At 49.9% G+C, this 23,200-nt stretch overlaps 1 protein-coding gene across 2 annotated transcripts in view; it reads right to left on the minus strand.

The window, feature by feature from the left end:
- Positions 1–23,200, minus strand: part of TRIP11 (thyroid hormone receptor interactor 11) — a 51,091-nt gene continuing 27,891 nt past the window's right edge. The window contains exons 12-21 of one of the 2 annotated variants that reach the window (XM_083166714.1): positions 22,230–22,370; positions 20,552–20,745; positions 20,296–20,459; positions 19,813–19,916; positions 18,235–18,334; positions 4,654–4,735; positions 3,877–3,991; positions 3,510–3,635; positions 3,058–3,178; positions 1–1,898 (exon numbers count right to left, since the gene is read on the minus strand). In XM_083166714.1, the coding sequence (XP_083022840.1) occupies positions 1,699–1,898; positions 3,058–3,178; positions 3,510–3,635; positions 3,877–3,991; positions 4,654–4,735; positions 18,235–18,334; positions 19,813–19,916; positions 20,296–20,459; positions 20,552–20,745; positions 22,230–22,370 (1,347 nt within the window). In that variant the 3' untranslated portion in view covers positions 1–1,698. Of the gene's footprint in view, positions 1,899–3,057; positions 3,179–3,509; positions 3,636–3,876; positions 3,992–4,653; positions 4,736–18,234; positions 18,335–19,812; positions 19,917–20,295; positions 20,460–20,551; positions 20,746–22,229; positions 22,371–23,200 lie in introns of those variants that run through there. The other variant, XR_014466251.1, reaches the window with a different exon arrangement.

A 23,200-nucleotide genomic window follows, 5' to 3' on the forward strand; every position in this document is an offset into this window, starting at 1 on the left:
TTCATTAATTTAGATTTATTTTCTATACATTATATTCACACTATAGCCCTCCAATTATCAGGTATGTAACAAGTAAGCAATATACATGAGCAAAAAAAAAGATGCAATAACATAACACAGGTGACACCTCCCACTGCGTCGTGTAACGAGATGGCAGGACTGAGAGATTGGTGACAACGTACTAGTGGTATCTCATACCGAGAAATCAAAATCTTCAACATAGAGGAACGTCCATTCAATTAAATATATATAAAATATTACCTTCTTATCAACCCATCAAAGGCTAAAGGGAGTACCACCATTCAAGAGCTATCTGCACCCTAATGTCACCCAAAAATAGCAGCAGATGCCATTGGCTGCACCGAGACCAGGATGTACCACAGGTACGACAATAATCACATCTGCCAAAAGAAGGTAACAGGTGTCTGATATCAATTCCACAGAAACTGTGGAAAAACATAAACGGCTTCTAAAACGGTGCCGCTGACTGTAGAGGTGCAGTCACTGCTCTGTCACTCAGGGGGACAATGGTAAATTGTTACAGAACCGCAGTCACCAATCCTGCAGATGCACTAACATATGCGATCAAGAACAAACAAAAAACCAGCTCTTGCGATAAGAGCTGTCCTTTGCGTCTGAGACCCTGGAGTCCCTCTGCGCCAGCTGCGTGGCATGCTGGGAGGGATCCATGATGCATCTCTCACTCAGCGTTGCGGAGAGAAGCCCATGGGTTTGTATAGGGTATCTGCAGCATTTGCTGGCAATTACCTACGCAATTCTCGCTGGACTATAAAGCAATATATGATTGTAAGAAGTGTATAGATGTGTTACAATACCAGTTCTCATAAAAAAAAAAAAAAAAAAAAAAAAACTAATGAAAAGTAAACTCCGTTTAGTTGGAAACTCCAATTAATTTAAAGACCAATTCTTCACTTTAACCAACAGCGGATGAGATGGTTCATAAGCGATAATTTTTTTTACGGCTGCCTTGTTCCGCGGAGTTATCACCTGACAGCTGGTGAGACCAGCAGGGCACCCATCACCCGCATTCCATCGCCACCTTATTGGCAGTAATGGTTTCTTCCCTTCTTCTGTATCTCAGGCCACATAAAAATGGGTGCGCATCATACCCTAGCGCCGAGTATACAGAAATAACCAAACAAGACGCAAATGAGTGGACATCACATATGTACAATGGGGGATTGGTTGGAAGGTTTTGCAGCAGATGGTCACTGTGTATTAGGATGAAGTTAACACTGACTGTGATTCATGTACTGACAGGGACACACTGTTCTACTATTGATTATTGTCCCTAATTCAGGGGGATCTTCTTTCTGATAAAGTCTTATATCACCGAAAGTGAATCACTTCCTGGCATGTAATTATATGACCCCTAATATCAGATCGGCTTTACCGACCCCCTGGAACGGAGACCCCCTTAAAGTGTCCGATTGCAGAGCACATTTATTTGGCAGATACTGCTCTGTTGTGTGCTCGATAGTTCTACATCTGGATTATTCCTGTTGTGGCTTTTGTGTCAAGCAGTCAGATTGTTTTTTGTGTTTTTTTTTTTTCATTTTAAATAAAGTTTTCTGATTGTACAAAAAAAGTCTCTTTGGGTTTTCTTATTTACAATAGTGTTTTTAGATTTTTTTTTTTAAAGTGCTGTAATGCTCCATAGTCTCCAATCAGATAAGTCTATTGCTTTAGCAGGTCCTTCAGCATGGCCCCGGCGTCAGATGAGACTGGCATAGGCGTGAATGTAGGCAGGGCGCTGGAAATCGGCTTCATGAGGAGGTGCCCTGATGTGCCCGCTGCTGAGGTGGAGATGAGGGGAACAGCGGCTGAGCGGGGAGCCAGGAATGGGTTGGACTCCTGACGTCGACTTGGCACAGCTCCTGCATGGCAGAAAATCAGTCTCAGTAATAATCGTACATGTCATCTTCCAGTACCACAGGAAGCCAGCGCGTGACAGTGATGGCCGATTACCCAAAGGGCAGCCAAGGTGGGTTATCCATGCAGGGGGGTTATCCCAAGGGGAGAGAAGCAGAGAGGTGGGCAGCCTATGTGGGGGGCAGTTACCCATGCAGGTTATACAGAGGGGAGAGGCAGGTACCTATGCAGGGGGGTTATACAGAGGGGTGAGGGGAGCAGTTACCCATGCAGGTTATATAGAGGGGAGAGGAGGGCAGTCTATGCGGAGACAGTTACCTATGCAGGTTTTACAGAGGGGAGAGGTGGGCAGCTTATGTTGGGGGCGGTTACCTATGCAGGGGGGTTATGCAGAGGGGTGAGGGGAGCAGTTACCCATGCAGGGGGGTTATACAGAGCGGTGTGTGGGGGGCAGTTACCCATGCAGGTTATACAGAGGGGAGAGGTGGGAAATCTGTGCGGGGGGCAGTTACCTATGCAGGGGGGTTATACAGAGGGGTGTGGGGGCAGTTACCCATGCAGGTTATACAGAGGGGAGAGGTGGGCAGCCTATGCGGAGACAGTTACCTATGCAGGTTATACAGAGGGGAGAGGTGGGAAATCTGTGTGGGGGCAGTTACCTATGCAGGGGGGTTATACAGAGGGGTGTGGGGGCAGTTACCCATGCAGGTTATACACAGGGGAGAGGTGGGCAGTCTATGTGGGGGGGCAGTTACCTCTGCAGAGCGGTTATACAGAGGGGTGTGGGGGCAGCTACCCATGCAGGTTATACAGAGCTGCATTATACTGAATATTGCAGAGTGATGGTAAAGAAATCAGTGGCCTGAAACTCTGGAAACAATTACTGGCCTTCGCTTATTAAGCGCTCATTTGGCATATAGATGATACATGAACCAACAAGTCCTAAGACTACTGCGCTACCAGCAGTTATATTACCAGGTCTCATTCAGATGCTGATCGATCTATGCTCAGCCAACAGCTAAGTCATTAGTATATTTAGGCAGGTAACTTGTGGGATGTAACTGCGTGCACCTCTGACTCACGCACTACGGCTGTTCTGTCATCATCCATACCATACCCATCTACTGGGCAGCAATCAGTGTGTGGCAGAGGAAAGCGTTGTACCTGGAAGCGCGGCGGGTACACTCTGGCTGAGTGGCGCCATGTCCTGCATCGTCAGCTTGGGTGGTGGAAGCTTCGGCCGTGATTCCGTCTCCAGAAACTTCACGAAGAGCTCTGAAAATGACTGCACACAGAACATGGATTACATGACCGGAACGCAAGGAGCAGGGAAGCAATGCAGGATCACCCCATGGCCAAGCAACAAACATTAATCACCTCTTATGTTCTGTATGGCATATCCCCATATCTATGTCTGCCTCTCTCTGCACCACTGAAGCGGACAATCAAATTTCACACACACACACACACACACACACACACACTTACCAGTAGATGGACTACAGTAAACCACATAGACCAGGTGGGATCGGATGACAGAATTCTAATGAAGCCGACAGGACTTACACCATGTACGCACAAGTTGGGGACAATTTAGACTGTAATTGATCACTTACGCTATTGAACAAGGATTGATGGCTTGGCCTTTGAGGGGTGCTGGGGACACTCTTGGAAGTAGTCGCTGCTCCTCCAAGCCACCCGGTCACCCACCGGGTAACACCACGGTTATCTTCTACAAAAAGCTGCAGGGACAGGAACAGAACACTTAAGAGGCCTCCACAACTCAAACCAGTGACCCCAGCCAACAGGTCGGCCCATCTCCCTTACATGTGGTGGATCTCCCCATCCACCCAAACCCTCATTCCCACTGGTCTATCAGACTCACTGCATCACGCTGCAGCCCACAGTATAGAGTCGGCAGAAGATAGGAGAGAATACTAGGCATCAGCCATCCGTCAGGTGTGTGACCCTACAATGACTCACCTCATCCATCTCCTCTTTCTGCAGTCCTAAGATGCTCCCCATCAGTCGCAGAACCTCGAGACGCTTGTTTTTTGGGGTGTGGAAGTGGCCGACAAAGAGATTCCTCATCAAGACCCTGGGAATTGCAGGAAAATGCTTTTGAGTGAACAGGAAATAGCATGCGCCCGTAGATAACGGCACAATGCACGTGGAACATGACATGTCCAAATGCGATTAATGTAATACTAAATCCACATGCAGACGACATAAATACTTAGAGCCACGTTTGTACGTACATGCAGGAGAATAAAAGGTGACAAATCTGCTTTTGGCTGTTGCTTTGGAAGGTGTTAGGCGCAAATGCTTGTATAAAATATCCCTTTGCTAGCTATAAGCCCATCAAAATGACGGCTTCTGCAATGTAATTTCAATTTGAGCTGTGACCGTTTTTACTTTCTTTGAGCTGTGACAGGTTTTAGCACACAAACTCTCCCCCACACCCCCATATCTTCTCCTATCTCCAACCTCTGTCTTCACAGGTTTAAAACAGATCAGTGCCCCAGCAAAAATTGCTTGCACGTCTTGTTATGACATATTGTAGCGAACAAAGGAGTAATTTGGTTCGTTGAGTGGCCTCTAGTGGTCAGTGGCAGTACTTCACCTCATAGAGGTGAGGAGTCGTTAGCCTTTTATATACATATATATTATATACAGGAAAGTATTAAGGACGGTGTGGTGTGAAAGTTGAATGATTCCTCAGTGCACTACCACGCTGTGGCTGCAGGGGGTGACACTTACTTGTCCACCTTCCCTTCGGTGCTGTTCAGGAGGTTCATCAGCTTATGCTGCGCTTCGTCCAGCATCTCCTGCTTCAGATCGTCTGCAATACAGAACGAGATGGATTACTGAGCGGCGCATAGCAGAATACGGAGAGGCCCATTCTAAACTGTATCTGCGTCTCAGATCACAGAACCCCCAGACTAAGGGGATATGTGGAATATTGGGTCTAGACGGGCCGGAGCACTCCATTGTTTTTATTGTATTGTATATAGAAATGGAATGTTGTTTCTATGATTGCTGAATGACCTCGAATGTTCCCTGGTGGGTTCTCCACCCAACGTGTAAGCGTGTGAACGTTTGTGGGCAATCAGCTGGGAAACACAGGAATGAAATCTCCATATATGTACATGTGTGTTAGAGAGCGTGTAATTACCCACGGGCAAGGCCAGTAATCATGCGGTTACAGGTGTTACACGGAATACACGGAGTTACGCCTCGGCTGAGGGAGAACTCAATACAGAGTCTGCGGCTCAGTCTGTGTGCGTTCTACAGGTGATCGCTACGGGGGCTGTAATGCCAGGGCGTGAATCAGAGGATCAACATTGACAAAAAATCGGCACGTGCAAGGTCGACACATGAAAACGTTGACGTGCGTTTTTCTAAATTTTTTGGTTTCAATGTTGACACCTGAGCATGTGGACCCCCAATTAGTTTAGCGCGCACCCTTGAAAAAGTCATCCCCCCCAAAAAGTTATTGTGAAAAACTCAAGTTGACCTTTTCCTTTGCCATGTCGACCTTTTGCCAATAGCGACATTGTGCATGTCGACCTACACATCGCTGAACCCTCATCCACCGCTGGGCTGATGCGTATTCGGTCTGTCTGATGTTTCTATATAGGGGCAGATTTATCAGAGCTTGGAGTAAGATAAAGTCGAGATAGATAAAGTACCAACCAATCTGTCCTGTTACAGGCTGCGTTTGAATAATGGCAGCCTGGAGCGGATTGGTTGGTAGTTATTCTCTCTCCAAAACGTTGATAAATGTGCCCCACAGTACGTTACAGCGGAGCGGCACATGAACCTCAAACGTTTCCTTAAAAACACTCAACTAACTCATACATACCCCCTCCCCCCCCAAATAAAAGACTTGGAAACAGCGAAAATAAGAGATGTCTGGACAACATTTGTTAACCATTTATGGCAATTGAGAACCGTGCCCCTGGCAGGCCGGGTGATTCTGTGAGTTCAGAGCCTATGCTGCCAGCACGTCCATAAAGGAATCCTTCAGGAGGTTTGGCTACGACTGTGTCTGAGAATGCATTTGGGACTGTTCTCAATAGGCCTCTCTTCTGTCCATAGCAGGCAGTAACTGTTTCACTTCTGAGACGGTGACTGCAGTACGTAATTTAGGGGAGAGTACAATAACCCCCTCCTGCACACTGCAACAATCACCAGGGCGCACCTTGGCATTTCTGAGCCACGGCCTGCAGTACGTAGATTAGGGAGGAGTGCAACACGTCACCCCCCCCCCCCCCCCCCCCGGACAGATTGCCAGGGCGCACCTTTACATTTCTGAGCTACTGCCTGCAGTACGTACATTAGGGCGAGTACAACAACCCCCCTCTTCCCCGCACCCATCGCCAGGCCACACCTATACATTTCTGATCCGGTGTCTGTAGTATGTACAATAAGGGGGGAGTACAACAACCCCCCCTTCCCCGCACCCATCGCCAGGCCACACCTATACATTTCTGATCCAGTGTCTGCAGTACGTACATTAAAGCGAGTACAACAACCCCCCCTTCCCCGCACCCATCGCCAGGCCACACCTATACATTTCTGATCCGGTGTCTGTAGTATGTACAATAAGGGGCAAGTACAACAACCCCCCTCTTCCCCGCACCCATCGCCAGGCCACACCTATACATTTCTGATCCGGTGTCTGTAGTATGTACAATAAGGGGGGAGTACAACAACCCCCCCTTCCCCGCACCCATCGCCAGGCCACACCTATACATTTCTGATCCGGTGTCTGTAGTATGTACAATAAGGGGGGAGTACAACAACCCCCCTTCCCCGCACCCATCGCCAGACCACACCTCTACATTCATTGTGTTCTCTCCAGCGCACTGATCTAAGACAAATAAAATGCCCCTACATTGCTACGTGTGTAGGGGCCACAGCGATAGTGATGCGCAGCCCTCACGTCGCTATCACTCAGCGATTAATATCCAGCATGCTGGATAAAGCTAGGTAATCGCCGGTCAGGGCCAGTGTTCTTACCGCAGAACACTGACAGATTGCTCAGCACACATCGCTGTGTGCTGAGTGATCTAGAATCGCTCCAAATGCTTCAGTATCTCCCTGTGTGTAGGCCCCTTAAGACCAGGTAAAAAGTCTGACAAAAATAGCCACCAAAAGAAGGGTGTTACTATTGTCTTGTGCAAAACCCTGAATGATTGACCTATTAATTGTTATAATGCTCAGTATGTAACTCAGCCCCTTACGCACTATTAGGTTCCGTAATGAGTGGTGTAAGAACACAGCGAACACACACACGCACACACACACACACACACACACACACACACAGTTGGTAGTCAGACTATTAGGGAATTCCTGATAATATAATAGGCTGAATGGTAACAGTTTTATATGACAACCTATACATAAGATCGGGTGTGGCTCAAAGAGTCAACATGGGAAAAAGGTCGACATATATAAAATTTCAACACAAGCAATAAGACGACATGGAAAATGCTGGCACATGAAAAGGTGGACCTCAGTTTTACAGATTTTTTTTGTTTCAATGTTGCCACTTGTCGACATAGACCCCCAAATAGGTGTCATAGCTTGCCATGCTTGGGTTTGATGATGGGCCCTCGCCGCACGGTACCAGACACAACCGTAGAATACGCGGATTGCAAAGCATGAAAAAGTCCAAAGAAAAGGTCGACCATTGACATTTCGATTTATTGCTGGTGTTGAACTAATGTCAACCTAGTGCCTGTTGACCCTTTGTCGCCAACCTATCATCCGGATGCCATATGAACGCAGAGTTATAGGATTTGATACAAAAACAGCAGCACAGAGAGTGTCAGCAAATATTTACTCACTTCATAACCATTGATTACGCACCAATTGCTATCCCCACAGCAAGGCCAGAATGAGCGACCAATCAGCATTAGGAGAACTAATCTACCTAGAGATCAATGGTACATGTGGTGCAGCAAGCGCTGAGACTTACATTTACTAACGCTTCTAAAAGTGAACAGTGGAGATGTTGCCTATAGCAACCAATCGGATTTCATAATTGCATCGGATGCAATAGAGAAATTCTAGCTAGAATCTGTTAGGCTTAGTACATCGACCCCCTTCTAGTCCAGAAAACAGTGGAAAAGCCTCAGCCACGTTGGAGCGCACAATGAAAGCAAAGCAATTACAATGACCTTAAAAGCTTACAATCTAATTTCATCCATTTCAGGGACATGAAACCTATACCCCTCAGTCACCAGCCAGCACAGCGGCTGTAACAGCAAGGGTTAACTGAACGTCCAACCTGCGCCCTCGCTCACTCAGACGCACATAATCCTGCACCTTGGAAAGATATTAGCAGCCGGTATTAGGCGAGTACATTCCGGGAGGGATATAGAGAAGGAAAAGCAATTTGCCTGTAACAGTCATTTTATCGCTCAGGCTCATAACAAGATGTCAGGTTTCACTTGTGGAGAAAAATACTGCGCCAGCAGCCGGGGCCAAGACACAGGATGGGGGGGATTAAATTGTGTAGCCTCCCACAATGGTTTCCTAATTATGCTGCATATACTAAAGCCTATATATTATACCCAACATCTATCTGCCATATACTCTTATACACACCCATATAAATGCAGTGTGTGACAGTACCATCGCTGCCCAGCTGAGGGAGCTACTGACCACAACCACCCGATCTAGCCCAGGTACATGCCTGAACCATGCAATGGCTGTTCCAATGTCACTTACCGTCATACAGTCTCAGAACACATTATACTATTCCTAACGTCTACGCTACACTAAATACCCGGAACACCGGCTGCCCATCTCCTCCAGACTCATCCACAAAGCCCTCACACACCTTGTACAGATCCTTACTGTGGCTTCAGTCGCACCAAATACCCCCCACAGTCCTGGGCGTCTCGACCAAGGGTCTTCCTCACACAAACTGTGCACCTGAATCACATAAGTAGAACAGCTGGCAGTGACCACACAACAAAACTAGCTGCACTGACTGACTGACCTGCGACATATTCCCACCTGTGAGTCTGACATTGATAGCGCATTTCTCACGCCAAGGGTGAAATTTACTAAGATGTGAAATACACGTCACAGGTCAGGTTGCTATAGGCAACCAATCAGAAGCTACTTCTTATTTATTTATCACCCTCTAGAACACGGGTGTCAAACACAAGGCCCGCAAGCCAAATCCGGCCCGCCAGACCTTGTCATGTGGCCCACGCGAGGAGATAGCACGCAGGAGCAGTGTGTCTAAAACAGGAGTGCTGCGGGCTGCGTCCAAGTCCGCGGCCGCCTTACCTGTTCCTCCACTGTCGGCGGCCATAATCCTGTAGGCACATATGTATGCGGCTACAGAAACATGGCCGCCGGCCTCCACGGCTATGTGGAGGAGGGCCCGGCCGCCTGTTCCCTCTGATGCCCGGCAGTGACAGACACTGGGTGGGGACGTCATGACGATGACGCCGCCTGCCCATGCGTCTGTAGAGAAGTAGGAGCAGGCAGGGAAGCTGGACCGGGAGTCGGGGACAGTATGGACGCAGCAAGCAGTGAAGAAAAGCTGGAAGCCGCAGCAGCTGCAGGACAGACGGAGAAACAGTAAGTGAGGATGAGGATCACACTCACCATAAAAAAAAATATATATCTGCTGTTTCCTGAGGGGTCCCCGTGTATAATAATAATAATGCCATGACACCACAGGCTGCTCCTCCTGTATAATCATTTATGTGTCATGGCATTACTTTTATTGTATTATACAGGTGGAGCAGTCTGTGGTGTCATGGCATTATTATTATACAGGGGGAGCAGCCTGTGGTGTAATGGCATTCATTTTATATTATACAGGGGGAGCAGCCTGTGGTGTCATGGCATTATAATTATACAGGGGGACCTACAGATACAACCGGCCCTTTAAGGGTGACCAAACCGCTGATGCGGCCCCCGATGAATTTGAGTTTGACACCCCTGCTCTAGAAGATAGTAGACAGGATGTGAATGGTTGTCCACAGCAACATGACCTGTGAAGTGTATTTCACATCAAGTGTCTTTGAGTTGTGTGACTTTGTACAGGTGTTATATGATTTTCTGTGTGGCCCAGGTTGCAGCCCAGGGTCTCCAGTGATGGAAGAGCTGCTGTTCCCTGCGTCTGCACCTAATACGGACAATGTACAGAACGTGATGGTCCCCTACTCGCAAAGTGTCTCAGCCGCACAGGGCATTGTGCGCTGCATGGCATATGGACATACGTTAAGTGAGGTCACAGCTGTAAGGTGCCCGACGCTGCGCAGAACTGTGGGGCCTCACATGGTACACGTACACATATGGAGGCTCATGGGATGTGTGTGGGAGAGGAACAGTTAATACATAGAAATTCCTTAGTCCCCGCATTCGAGTACTTGAACGTTACCATCCCTGAAAATGAGCAAAGATTCATTAATCTTCTCGAAACACAAACACTTCTGCTCATGGATTTCCCGTCTAGTCGGCCTAATGCGTGAGACACACGGGACTTTTTTCCCCTCCTAGTCTAATATCAACACTTACACAGTGTAATCTCCTAGGGAAAACAATTAGCGCTCAATTAATGGAAAGACGTCTGCTGTAATCTGATCATTATCTCAGGAAGGGAGAATATGGAATATATTACACATGTAACAGCCAACTACTCCCCCTCCCACCTGACAATGGGCGGAGTGATACGGCTCTGGGTGGTTAGCCCTCAGATAGAAACGGTTATCCATAGGTGGCTTTGCCATAGTTAGTAGCCCTCCGTGGCATATCTATGTGCATGCACGGACTACAGCCACATTAACCACCAGCACAATGCCATCGATGTACACAATGGGGGCCTCCCACCAGTGGTAAAACTGGCCACCAGCAGCTGATGGGGGGGGGGGGGGTTTCCCAGAAGGAACTATACAAACAAAGAATTGGCGCTTTCTGTAAAATAGAAGCATATAGGGGGCGTGGCTTTGCCGGATAAGTGAGAGGACGTTCCTGGGGACTGCTCTGTATATATCCTGTTAATTGATCCTGCCCCAGGGACTGCAGATCTTTGCCTTCACTCTGCTTACCCTCCGGAGCCTCTTCTGTCTCTCCTGCGCAACCCACTGGTCTCCTACGATTCTTCCCTGCGCTGATCTCCCATTCGGGGCCTGCCGCACTCTGAGCTCCCGGGCGCCATCTTGGTTCCTATCTCCTCTTTGCTCCCACAGTGCGGCGCTGTCTGGCAGGTGAGGCGGCGGGAGTGTTTACTGAGCGGGCTGCTGAGACAAGCTCTCCTGCCTGTTCAAAGATCTTCATTGTGGCTGGTGACCTTCAATGAGGGAAGCGACTCCCACATACTGCGCTACTGTTGCGGCTGTCTGGTCACCAAGCATTATTCTAGATCCTCCACCATTCCTGGGTCAAGAACTCCTGCAACCTTGTACAGTGGATGTCCGCTAACCCCTGGTGAGTGCTGGGGCCAGAGTACCGCTGGTCCCCTGCTGAACGGCTAGAACCCTGCTTTGGCGCCTCTCTACCGGGTACCTCGAGTGTTAGGGTGACTGGTGACCGTGGCTCTCTGTTGTTGAGCGGTGAGAACGGGAAGCAGTCTCTTTTGGGACGTGCTGCCGTGGTCCGCGTGGAGGGTGCCGGCGCCATCCTGCATGTGTGCGGCCTGGGGCGCTCATATTCACCTGTTGATACCTAGCTGGGACTTGCTGTGACTACTAGTTTTTGCTATATATTGACATTCCGGATTCCCCTGTTGCTCCGTCTGCTGGTGGTGGTGTGCTAGCTGCCACCGACATACTTTGTGTCAATTGTACTGCTAATACTCTGAGGGGGGAGGGAGGGAGTTGGCTGGATTAGTAGAATTTAGCTGTGGGTTGCGATCCAAGTACGCCTTAGTTGGGGGTGGGTTGTACAGGGTGGGGGGTTATAGGGGTGGGTTGTTTGGGGGGGGGGGGGGGGGGGCTCAGTTAGTTTTATTTCTTATATTTCCTGTTGGACCGGACATCTGTATGCGCAACGATCTTTTCTCCCAGCATAATGTTTCCTTTTCCATTATCTGTTCTTAGTGGGTATTATGATGACAGACCATATTTGGTACTTATGTAGAAGACACGCGCCCAATTTGCATACGTACGGTAACTTAGGAAAATCGCACCGCATCGCACCTCCCGCAAAATCGTATGTGATCGCATGTGATTTTATAGGGTGTACGATGCCATTACATTAGCTATACAATAATATGATTGTATGACATACAATGAGGTTTTAGGTACCCCCCCACTATCCACGCCACCCCGAACACTGGCGAGGGGCGGTGGAACGCGTCCTCCGACCTTTTCATACCCCCACTATCCACGTTGGCATGGAGTTGATTATATACAGTGTGGCGAGCGCAGCAAGCCCCGCAAGGGGACGTGGATTACTTTACATGTATTCCGCGTCTGCTCGCCACGCTTCGGGCTCGGTGGCTCGCCACACTATATAAAATCAACTTCATGCCGACATGGATAGTGGGGGTATGAAAAGGTCGGAGGACGCGTTCAGCTGCTGCTCGCCACGCTTCGGAATGGCGTGGGTAGTGGGGGGGGTGCCTAAAACCTCAGTGTATGTCATACAATTACATTATTGTATAGCTAATGTAATGGCATCGTACACCCTATAAAATTGAATGCAATTTTGCGGGAGGTGCGATGCGATGCAATCCCCCGGTGCTAAGAAAGCAGTGAATATATTACATAGGAAAATCGCATTGCATCGCATCGCACGGCCCTTAAAATGGCCCATGCGATGTGATGTTCCTACGCAGAATTGCCCATGAAGCAAATTGCTTAGTGGGCGCCTGTCTACTACATAAGTACCCCATATTTCCCTTTTTGCTGCAGCCTTGTCATATTTTAATGTGACATACCACATTGATTATACGTGTGCTATATATTAGTTCTTCTCTATGCCCCCAATAGCGCCTTTGGGTACTGGAAGACTACATATCCTGTGATGCAACACTTTTGCCTGGAACGGTCACATTCAATATATTTTTATCTCCGTAGTTTATTTTACTGTCGGACCGTCGGCTGTGCTATCAAGCGGACTGCTGGACCACCACCCGCTCCCGCTGGGCCACCAGGGTACTAGTTTGTGGGCAGCGGCGCCGGTAAGCAGGGCGGTCAGCGTTGCACGTGGACACCTCCCTGGGGGTCACTTGTTAGCAGGGGTAGGAGGGTCTCCCCGCATCAGCCCCTCCCCCGGGGACAGTAGGCAGGTAACTGGGCTCAGCACAGAGACTTCCCGCCACTGACATCCCTTCTTGTCTGCCTGGCTGCACGTGAAGAGGGACACGGAGAAGCTCTCAGCCACCCAGGGTTCCACTCCTTCACGGCCAGAACGCTTGGGCAAGTCCCCCCTGTACCTCTCCTACGGGACACAGGGTATAGTATTGTGCTCCAGCCAGCCATAGCTGCTGCAGGAGCTCAGTGCCATTTTTTCCTTGCATTGTATGCTTTCCTGTATTGTGTGTACCATATTAACACTTTAGCTGCCTGTCAGTTTATTTTGTGTTAAACTGTACCATATAGCCTGCCTGTATTTCCCTATTCAATAGAGGAAAGTCCAAGAGGGTGGAGGCTCCAGCATTGCTGTCATGCACAGCCTGTAATGCTGGCCTATCCCCCCAGGACTACGTACAGGATGGCTTATGTGCAAGCTGCTACAATGCGCAGGTGCTGCCCACGCCTACGGCGTCCTCACAGGAGCCTCCTTGGGCCACATCACTCACATGATGGCGCAGCTAGTTGATAAGGTCTCAGCTGCGCCACCCCAGCAGCCCATGATGCCGTCCTCATCCATGGCGGGTGTAACCCCCTGGAGCTGGATACCCCCGAGGCGCGTTCAGTGCCTGCAGATAGATGCAGGGCTTTATTCAGGAACCCCCCGTCGTCCCGGCACCTCCGTCAGCATGACACTGACACAGAGGAGGATGAGGATTGTTTGGAGGAAGCCGTTGATGACAGTATTGATGAAGGGGAAACCTGCAATAGAGAGGAAGTTTAGCTTGCCTAAGCAGTTTTCCTCCCTCTACCCCATCCCCGAGGAGGACAGAGCCCCCTAGGAAGTGGACGCACATGTGGCAAAGTTGGTAAAACCCTCCACGCTGCCCATTCCTACTGGGTCCCTTAAGGACCCAGCTAATCGGAAGTTGGAGAACTTCCCAAAACTCATTTACACCACTGCCGATGCAAAGGGTCGGCCTGCCCTAGCATCTGCCTGGGTGGGTGGCTAAGGCTTTGGTTGAGTGGACAACTACTCGGAGGCTGCTTAGGGGGTGCCTGCAGAAACCCTGCTACCTACTATTGAATTGGTGCATCAGGCTGTACTTTATCTGGGAGAGGCGGCCCTTGATTCTGCCACTCTCACCTCCAGAGCGTCAGCTTCGGCTGTGGCAGCATGCAGATCCTTATGGCCGTGCTCTTGGAAGGCGGACACGGACTCTGAAAAAAACTTTAGAGGTCTCCCCTTTGAGGGTTCCCCCTTATTTGGACCAGAGCTGGATAAAATAATAGCTACGGTAGCAGCTTCTATGGCTGCTTTCCTGCCGTCTGCCCCTGCCCCATGGCCCCGGGTTCCCTTCAAGTCCTTTTGCTTTCAGGGCAGGGGACAGGCCTCCTCTAGATCTTCCCAGGGGTCAGATCTTCCAAACCCAAGGCTAAGTGTTCCTGGGCCACCAGACAGGCCGATCCTAAGCCAGTGGACAAACCCTCCCCATGACGGGGAGGGGCCCCACCTGGGGGATCCCAAGGTGGGCGGACGTCTGTTGGGGTTCTCGCCCATCTGGCTAGAATCTACAACAGACGCTTGGGTTTGGGACGTGGTCTCTCGAGGCTACTGCTTAACTTTTTGACATTACCCACCAAACTCATTCTTTTCCACAGATCTCCCATCGGACCTGGAAAACTGTAGGGCTTTGGAACAGTCTGTTCAAAAGCTGCTCCAGTCAGGAGTCATTGTACCCGTCCCCGTAGCCCAAAGGGGTTCTGGGTTCTATGCAAGCCCTTTTCTTGTTAAAAAGCCCAACGGTTCCTTCCGGGCCATCCTCAACTTGAAACGGCTCAATAGGTTTGTTCAGGCCCTATCTGGATGACCTGTTAATTTTGGCACAATCTGCAGACGTTCTCCAGAACCACCTGACCATAGTGGTGCATCTCTTGGAGCGTCACGGCTGGGTCACCAATTGACCAAAGTCTACCCTGCTTCCGGCTCAGTCTATGGTCCATCTGGGGGCCAGGTTAGATACGGTTCATCAGAGGATCTAGAGGAGGAACGCTGTCTGGCTCTACAGTCCCAAACCTAGCATCCTCTCTCCCCAGCGGGTGTCGGTGCATGCATGCGTGAGGGTCTTGGGTTCGAAGGTATCAGCATTCGACATGGTAGAGTATGCTCAGTTCCACTACTGCCCACTTCAGCAGGAGATTCTCTCAGAATGCTCCGGATCCTAACACAACATCCGGGCCCAGACGTTAGCTTTGTCCCCATCAGTACGTCTCTCCTTTTACTGGTGGCTCCTGAACCAGAACCTCACTATGGGGAGGCCTTTCTGGATCCACCAATGGACACTTCTCACCACGGATGCCAGCCTCCTAGGTTGGGGGGCGGTCACTTGCCAGAGGTCATTCCAGGTCCATCAACGTCCTCAAACTGAGAGCAGTCTTTCGAGCCCTCTGTCTAGCGGAACCCTGGCTGAGGGGTCGCCTGGTGCAGGTCCAGATGGACAATGCGACAACAGTGGCTTATATCAACCACCAGGGCAGCACTCACAGTCAGGCCGCAATAATGGAAGCATCTTGCATCTTTCAGTGAGTGGAGAAGAAGATTCCGGCTCTTTCAGCAATCTTTATCCTGGGAGTCCTGAATTGGGAAGTGGACTTCCTCAGCCGTCAGACCCTGGATGCCGGCGAATGGGCCCTCCATCCAGAGGTGTTCCAGATGCTGGTACGGCGGTGGGGCCTACCCGAGGTGTACTTGATGACCTCTCGCCACAACCACAAACTATCCCTGTACGGGTTCAGATCTCGCGACCCAGGGACTTGTCTGCTGGACGCTCTGATAGCCCGTGGCCGTTCACACTGATGCACGCCTTCCTGACGATTTCACTCCTCCTGTGAGTGATCCACAAGCTGAAGGCGGAGGGGGCACCTTGATTCTGGTGGCGCTATACTGGCCCAGATGGATCTGGTTCTCGCATCTGTAGGCCCTGTCAGTGGCCCCTCCGATTAGTCTTCCCCTACACAGAGACCTGCTTTCAGGGTCCATGTTGAGGCATCTGGCTTTGATGGGGTGGCTGTTGAGTCCTCCCTGTTAAGAGCCAGAGGCTTTAACTCGAAAGTGATTTCCACCATGCTTAAGGCGAGGAAACCTTCCTCGGCAGGGGCTTATCATCGCATTTGGAGGGCTTACTTTGCCTGGTGTTGAACTCGCCGCTTCAATCCCAGGACTTAACACCTGGCTAGGGTTCTGTCCTTCCTGCAGAAGGGCCTGGAGGCTGGGTTGCGCTTATCTTCCTTAAAAGTTCAAGTTTCGGCCTTGTCCATCTTGTTCCGTCGAAGGTTGGCGCCATTGCCAGATGTCCGCACATTCCTGCAGGGTGTCTTGCATATCCAGCCTCCCTTTATTCCACCGGTTACCCGTGGGACCTCTCTCTAGTCCTGTCTGCTCTTCAGGGCCCTCCTTTTGCAGTCTGTGGACCTGTGTTGGCTCAAATGGAAGACTGTTTTCTTGTTGGCGATAGCTTCGGCCAGGAGAGTCTCTGACCCGTCAGCTCTGTCCTGTAAGCCCCCTTTTCTGGTCTTCCATTCTGACCAGGCGGTTCTTCGTACCATCCCATCTCACCTACCGAAGGTGGTGTCCAGTTTTCATGTCAACCAGGACATTGTCATTCCGGCCTTTAGAAAGTCTGATGTTTCTCCTGAACGGTCTTCCTTGGATTTTGTCCGGGCGTTGCGTATCTATGTGCGCTGCACTAGGCCGTTCCGCAAGTCTGACTCTCTCTTCGTTCTCTATGGGTATCAGAAGAGAGGGTGGCCCTGCCTCTAAGCAGACTACTGCCTGCTGGATTAGCTCTTATATAAGGCTTGCTTACTTGGGCGCCTCCCTCCCGGTTCCGGCAGGGATACGGGCACATTGCACTAGGTCTGTGGGGGCGTCTTGGGTTGTTAGGGGCGGTGCAACAGCTGAGCAAATTTGCAGGACGGCGACTTGGTCGTCCGCCAATACTTTCTTGCTCTTTTACACATTTGATACGTTTGCCTCCCAGGACTCGGCCTTTGGCCACAGTGTGTTTGCTGTGGCAGAGGCATGTCCCCACCCTTAGGGGTTATGTTATATTGTTCCTCTGTTGAGGGTACTAACATGTGTTCAGAATGTGTTCTGTGTGGTGCTTCTCTTCCTTCTATCTTGTCTCCTGCCTTGGCTTGTTAAGGTGGCGTAGAGGAGGGGAGGAGCCTGGCTGCCTGGGAGGCAGTGAAGTTTTAACCTCTAGGGTGCTAAACTCTCTCCCACTCCACTACCCACTGTAAAGCCTGTGGCCCCTAACGTCCTCGCCGAGCAGTGACAGAAACGCAGGGCGGCGACAGAGAGAGAAGGAGGGCAGGGACAGAGAGACGCAGGGCAGGGACAGAGAGACGCAGGGCAGGGACAGAGACGCAGGGCAGGGACAGAGAGATGCAGGGTGGTTACAGAGAGACGCAGGGAGGTTACAGAGAGACACAGGGAGGTTAGAGACGCAGGGAGGTTACAGAGACGCAGGGCGGTTACAGAGAGACGCAGGGCGGTCACAGAGAGACGCAGGGCGGTCACAGAGAGACGCAGGGCAGTGACAGAGAGACGCAGGGCAGTGACAGAGAGACGCAGGGCAGTGACAGAGAGACGCAGGGCAGTTACAGAGAGACGCAGGGCAGTTACAGAGAGACGCAGGGCAGTTACAGAGAGACGCAGGGCAGTTACAGAGAGACGCAGGGCAGTTACAGAGAGACGCAGGGCAGTTACAGAGAGACTCAGGGCAGTTACAGAGAGACTCAGGGCAGTTACAGAGAGACACAGGGCGGTTACAGAGACACAGGGCGGTGACTGAAAAGCAGAGGTGTGTGATGGCTGGGTAAGAGCTGTGACAGAGATGCAGAGTGGTGACAAACAGACGTGAAGTGGCGAGTTGGGTGACCACACAAGACGTCAGTGACCTAGGGACCCGGGGCAAGCTTTTGGTGGCATTGTTACAGACACACTACATAAAGTCTATGAAAACATTCCATGTGACTGGAGCACAGTTCCATGTACCGCACTCACCTCGTCTCCGCAGCTCCTCTATCTGCTCTTCTTTAAGGTCCAGCTGTTCTGTGAGTCTTGAGGCAGCTTCCAGGGCACCATTGGCTTCATCTAAGCTTTCCTAGGATGGAAATATGCTTTATTCCTCACATATATGTGCATTCCCCTCTATGGCTTCTGCGCCATCATCAATTAGAATTATTGTGATATAGCACCAACATGTTATGCAGCACTGTACAGAGCATGTAACACTCTGAGAGAACTCAAAGGACCATAGGAGGAGGTTGACCATAGCAACATAACACATTCTACCTATTATTTAACATATTATACTTGATGCTCTCTGTATGTGTGACTGTTTCATTACATTCCATCCATGTTGCGAGAGATTTACTATTTTTAGGGAAGTATTATATTTCATTATACAATGGCTGCAGTCTGGTTCTGGTTCCCCAGGAGAGGTCATCTGGTTCAGGATGATAGCGGAGGAGGAGAAGCAGGTGTGTGTAAGAGATATTATTGGTTCTCCTAATCCTACATCATAGGCAGTGTTCCCTCTAAGCTGTGCGCATGCACACAACTCGACAAGCCTGCGCACAGACATGACAACAGAGCGCACAAAGCAGCAGTGGTCCCTTTTTGCAGTTGTGGACTCAAGTAATGTGTGTTTCACCCATTAACTACATTGTGTGCTGTGTTTTGAATATTTAAATGTTTAATATCATTTTGAAGTAAAGTTAACACAAATGCTGAACGTCATTTTCCAGTTATATATAAGTGACGCACAAAAATTAAAATTTCCTTCCAAAGTTGCACAGCCAAGATCTTTTGCCGCACACAGACTTCGTAAAATTAGAGGGAACATTGGTCATAGGGCATGTGAATGTGGTTGCCGTGATAGTCACATGCCACAGAAAATAACAGGGGACAGGAAGGGGTCAGAATGACAGGTTAGGCTTTGGGATGAAGAGTTTTATAGGGCAGGGGTGGGGAACCTTTGGCACTCCAGCAGTGGTTGAACTACAGATCACAGCATGCCTTGCAACGGTTTTAGCAAAACTGCAGCAGGGCATGCTGGGATATTTAAACAACCGCCAGAGTGCCAAAGGTTCTTCATCCCAGTACAGTGATGGATCTGGCATATACAATACAAACTGTTCTGCTCATATCCAAACTGTTCTGCTAATCTCTCCCTGACCATGGCCTGCTGCCACATGCAGAGGAAAAGGTATCCTGCACCACTATCATAGGGGAGCAAGTCATGATGCTGGGAGTAGGACCAAAGCCAGAGCACCCAAGCAGAATAGCCATTACACAGGGGAGGTCTGGCCAGAGTAACCAGCTCACAGTGTTTCCATCGGCTGCTGGGAGAACACAGGCTTACACTCTATAGGGGAACAGGAGAGTGATATACAAGGCTAAGTGTTGCTTAGCCAGATTGCAGAGGTGGCTGTATGACTTAGTGCAGGGGTGGGGAACCTTGGGCCCTCCACCTTTGTCGCAGCACAGAGAATGTCCATGCTGCACAGACCAGGTGGATTATGGGACACACGAGACATGAGACGTTGACCACATGGTCGAAGGTTCTGATCTCCTTACCTGAAGAAATAGCACTTTGTCTTCCAGTTTGTCCACTTTCTGCCTAAACTCTGCGTTCTGTTTCCTGTGTTTCTCTAACTCTGCAGAGTACATGGCTTTCTCCTCTGTAACATCAGACAGACATACTGACATTACAGCAATGGCTACACAGGGGTCTGGCCGCATTATAACGGTACTGGTAATATTAAATAGAAAGCTTAACCAGAAGTTGTGTCTGAGCAAAGTTTATTACAGCGGCAGAGTGTACGGAATGGACTAATTTAGACATGCAAGTATATAATTAATTACTTGTTTAAATGCATTTTATATTACAAAAAAAAACAATGTAATTTAAAATAGAGCGTGCATGTCTGTACTACAATTGCAGACAGTACAGAGGTCATGGTCCGATTCACATCATGGCCCTAACTCTTTGGGGTTTTACTCATCTGTGGTCACATTCCATGTAATCTGTGTGTGATCCCCTGCATGGGAGAGACTCACCTTGCTGGAATTGCTCTAGCACCATCTGCAGGTTGGTTAGTGACAGTGCATACTGTTTGACTTGCTCCTGAGACATGTTAAACTGGAGCATGAACTCGTCTCTTTGTCTGGACGCAAGATTAAGCTGCTCCTGCAGAGACTCCGCCTGCATTGTAGCTTGATGACTGTGGGGGCAATAAAAAAAATAAATACGCGTTTTGTTTGTCCTATTGCAGATACACCCAGCCCCATGTCGCAGTGAGCACCAATTAATTACCTGGCCGTTTCCACAGCAGAGGACGAGGATAAGACTCTCTCTTCCAACAAAGAAACTTTTTTCTTCAGTTCCATTTCTCTGTCCTCTGCAGCCAGTGCCTCGCGGGTGTAGGAGTCCTCCATCTCTAGCAGGTGATTGCGCAGCCTCCCCAATTCCTGGTTCAGTCGCTGTTCTTTCTCTCGGAGATGCTGAAGCTGAGGCGATGGACCGCCCGGAGAAAGTAAAACATATAAATATATCCAGCATTTCATGTCAACACCTAAAACCCCTATAAAGACCACAGATACTGACCTTTTCTTACAATTAAAGGATTTAGAAATGGCTCAAACCCTGTGATGCGGTGCCAGTCATGTCACCCAGGGAATCAAGTGATTAAGAAGAACCTGACCACATAACAGAATGCCATCACATAATATTGTGTGCAGAATTGCTGGTATGAATCACGTGACCAAAGCCATGTGATCCCATGAAAATTAAGGGAATGCGAAAAAGCCAAAAGGAAGGTTATGCGATTACCCCATGGATGCACACATGTACAGAGGCTTTCCTGTGCGGGGGATCTAAGGAGAGGAAAGCACTAATAGTGTGGAATCTGGGAAAGTGTTAATATTCATACTGGCCAATAAAACCAATTACAAATTAGTTTGAAACCAGAACCATTAAACTGCAGGGAGATCACAAGTTCTAAAGATCTCCAGCGAACACTCACACATTGCGTGGCATATCGGCGCACTATTTTAGAGATAGCAGTGCCAATACAGACAGCATAGTGCCCCAATCCTTGCCGGTAATCACTCCAGACTTACATGGGGAAGAGAGGTAATATGAGCTAATAACCCTTCACCCCCAAACTGCACATGTGACACGTAGCATTGCAGCGGATATTTCTAGTAGCATTATGACGACTATGCTAGGACTTCTAGTTACACATATCACTGCAGAGCTGCATATAGGACCTTATTCTGGGCCATTTCCTCCCCTGCATGTTCGTGCAGGTGAGCGATGGTGTGCGACTGTGCATGCGCATAAACCGTTATGACCATGTGCAGCCACTTGGTGCGAATGGCCAGGACGGATAGAATATTCGAGCGGTCGCACCCATGGGACCGTCCAGCATTTCATGGGTGCTCACATGAAAATGCTGAGCGTTCCCATTGAAATTCGGTGATGATGCGGGGGCCGGGAGGGTTCAGCTGACATCAGTGGATGTCAGCTGCCTGCCCGCTTTCTGCACAGGGCGCCCGCAGACCTAAGATCCCACAGAGGAGTCTAATGCTGCCCATACACGCTGCGATTCCCGGCGGTGCGATGTGTGCTGCACATACTTTTTGTACTTGCACAAGGCATGCAATGCGATGTGATGGATTCTATTTAAGCCCGGAACGCACGCCGGGATCGCAGCGTGTATGGGCAGCTTTAGGTCTGCGAGCGCTGTAGAAGTTATTGCCAGTGACCATCGAATCAATTCCTCCCTGCACGCAAGCTGCGAATGGATGTTTTGCATTTTCATGCCTGCAGCGCACATGGGGGGGGGGGGGGGGGGGGAAGAGAGAGAGAAGGGGGCCTTTGGTGAAATTCGCAGCCTTGGCTATCAACCAGAGTAAGGTCTGTACCCAAACTCGATTGGCACTCCTAGATATCCCCCACGGAAAGCAGTAATCAGCCTGGGCCAGCTCACCTCATTCTGCAGAGAGGCACTTTCCATCTGCTTCTGCTTCAGCGCCAACATAACCTGGTCCCTCTCATGCTGAAACAACATGGCCTTTTCCTGCATCGATTTCACTTCGTTTAGCAAATGGTTCAACTCCCCAGCTTTTCCCTGTGTACGAAGAGAGGTGATCATCCCACAGACACTAAATGATCCACCTAAGTAACTGTATGTGGAGAATTACAGACCAGGAGCTCCCGGACATAGTGAATTACCAGAACCCTTTTGCCACCCAACACAGTCATCAGACATCCACCGCCACCTAACACACTCATCAAATGTTTGCCAAGACGCAACACAGTCATCGGACGACTACTCCCACCCAACACAGTCATCAGACATCCACCGCCACCTAACACACTCATCAAATGTTTGCCAAGACGCAACACAGTCATCGGACGACTACTCCCACCCAACACAGTCATCGGACGACTACTCCCACCCAACACAGTCATCGGACGTCCACCCCATCCAACACAGTCATCGGACGTCCACCCCCACCCAACACAGTCATCGGACGTCCACCCCCACCCAACACAGTCATCGGACGTCCACCGCCACCCAACAGTCACCGGACGTCCACCCCCACCCAACAGTCACCGGACGTCCACCCCCACCCAACAGTCACCGGACGTCCACCCCCACCCAACAGTCACCGGACGTCCACCCCCACCCAACAGTCACCGGACGTCCACTCCCACCCAACACAGTCATCGGACGTCCACTCTCACCCAACACAGTCATCGGACGTCCACTCTCACCCAACACAGTCATCGGACGTCCACTCTTACCCAACACAGTCATCGGACGTCCACTCTCACCCAACACAGTCATCGGACGTCCACTCTCACCCAACACAGTCATCGGACGTCCACCCTCACCCAACACAGTCATCGGACGTCCACCCCCACCCAACACAGTCATCGGACGTCCACCCCCAC

The sequence above is a fragment of the Crinia signifera genome, chromosome 12 (assembly GCF_055691185.1).
Source record: "Crinia signifera chromosome 12, ASM5569118v1, whole genome shotgun sequence".
Taxonomy (NCBI): Eukaryota; Metazoa; Chordata; class Amphibia; order Anura; family Myobatrachidae; genus Crinia; species Crinia signifera.